General features: G+C 19.8%; 1 protein-coding gene across 1 annotated transcript in view; it reads right to left on the bottom strand.

The window, feature by feature from the left end:
- Nucleotides 1–355: 355 nt before the first annotated feature.
- Nucleotides 356–2,381, bottom strand: part of PRSY57_0514500 (hypothetical protein) — a gene marked incomplete at both ends in the record, with an annotated part of 2,848 nt that continues 822 nt past the window's right edge. Inside the window, one exon of the mRNA XM_020114553.1 lies at nt 356–2,272. Within this exon, the coding sequence (XP_019970730.1) occupies nt 356–2,272 (1,917 nt within the window).

Below are 2,381 nucleotides of genomic sequence, written 5' to 3'. Positions count from 1 at the left end.
AAAAAAAAAAAAAAAAAAAAAAAAAAAAAATGACATAAACAAAATATAATACAAATAATGTATATAATAAAACATAGCCAACAATAATCATATGCTATATTATATCAAAAAGGGGGAAAATTTAAAAAAACAAAAAAACAAATAAAATAAATAAATTTTTACTACATATTTGTATGTAGTAGTAAAAATATAATTATCTGAATAGTTAAAGACAACACCGTTAAATAAATAAATAAATAAATAAATATATATATATATATTAATATATATATATATTATGTGTACATTTATTAGTATGTACACCAAATAAACACATACCAGGAAAACTTTAAATTGCATTCCCTACTATATTCATTTAATGAATATAAAACTTTTCAAATATTTTATTTAATAAAGGTTTGTTAACATAATCCTTTTTGTTATTATTATAATCTTTCCCCATATTATGCACATTCACAATATTATTTTGTGAATTTATTAATGGTGTTTTTTTATTTGTATAATTCAAATTGTCTTTTGTATAATAGAATTGCTTGTTATCATAAATGACGTGATCATTCGATATATTATAAATCTTATTATTATGATATATTTCCTCATTTTCATTTCTATTATTATTATTATTATTATTGTTTTTACTACTATCATTGTCATTATTTCTCCTATATATATCATAAAATTTATCCCCATTTTTTACATTATATATATTTTTATCAACATAACGCGTATTTTTATTCTCTAATTTTACTTCAGAATAAATTATTCCGTTATCTGGATTTTCATTGTTTAATCTTCCATACAACATATAAACATCACCATCCTTATCAATCATTCTTTCGGTAATATTATCATACTTTGAATTTTTAATCATATTTTTATTTTTTGTATATATAATTTTCTGTTCAGAATTACCTGAATTGTTCAGGTTGTTTTTTTCATTAATAATATTATATGCATGTTTTTTATTATAATTTTTTGTTTTTTCATATCCATAATTTTCCATATTTCGATTAACATTTCCATTAATATTTCGATTAACATTTCCATTAATATTTCCATTAACATTTCCATTAACATTTCCATTAATATTTCTACTATTTTTTTCATTTGAATGTTTATTATTATTTAATATGATAACGTTTAATGAATTAACATCTTTTTTTAAAGAAGATATATATTTATTGGCTTCTTCATTTTTTAATATTTTCATATAATTATTATTTAAATAAATATTTTTATTGTGATTATTTTGAATACATTTTTCTTCATTATAATTATCACTTATTTCGAATTCTTTTTTAACAATATTATAAAGATTTGTAAATTCTCCATTTTTATTTTCTTCCTTATTATATTTTATATTATTATTTGTATTTAAAATATTTTTGTTCTCCTCTTTAACATTGTTATAATTGTTTTGTATATTAATCATATTTGAATTTTTCTTGTAATGTTTATTTTTATTATGGTCATGTTCTAAGTTATTCTTCTTCTTATTATTATTACTATTATTATTACTATTATTATTATTATTATTTTCTTTAATAATTTTTTCTTTTTTGTTATCCTTATTTATAGTTTCATTTAATGTTTCATTCCCTTTATTTGTATTACTAATAAGATATTCGCCTATGTTGTTTATTTGCGCATCCTTAGATATATGTTGATTTCTTGAAATTTCTTTATTTTGTTTGATAACATTTTCTTTTGTCATATAAGTATGTGAATTATTGTATAGATAATTATTTATTTTGTTTATATCATATGCTTGATTATTTTTTTCATATAAATAATTGTCATCATGTGTGTTATAATATGTTACATCATAGCTATCTTTTTTATCATCACATTTATCATCATATTTATCATCACATGTATCATCACATTTATTATCATATCTGTCTCCACCTGGGGTTGCGCTTTCACTCTCCCTCAATTTTAATTCTTCTTCTAATACTTGATTTATTTCTTGTCTAATTTTAGCAAAATCTCGTAGTGAATTAGGACATAAAGAATCTTTTAAAATGTCGTTTCTTAATTTCGCAGCTAAATCACAATCAAATCCACATTCTTCTAAATCCTTTTTATCTACATTTTCTCTAGCCATAAAACAGTTATATTCTCTTTCTAGTTTGATCATTTTAGAAAGTATATCTAGTTTTTCTCTTTTTACTTTGTTTATCCCTCTAGTACGTACCCCTTTATATCCTTCTATTATGGTTTCCATAATTTCTTTGTCAACTGCTTTTGACAACATGACCCTCAATTCTTCCTACAAAAAATAAGAAAATAAAAAAAAAATCACATATATGTATATATATATATATATATATATGTACATATTATTTATCTGTATGTTTTTTTTTTTTTTTTTTTTTTTT

Source organism: Plasmodium reichenowi, chromosome 5 (genome assembly GCF_001601855.1).
Source record: "Plasmodium reichenowi strain SY57 chromosome 5, whole genome shotgun sequence".
Lineage (NCBI taxonomy): Eukaryota > Apicomplexa > Aconoidasida > Haemosporida > Plasmodiidae > Plasmodium > Plasmodium reichenowi.
This window is presented reverse-complemented; position numbering and strand designations above follow the sequence as displayed.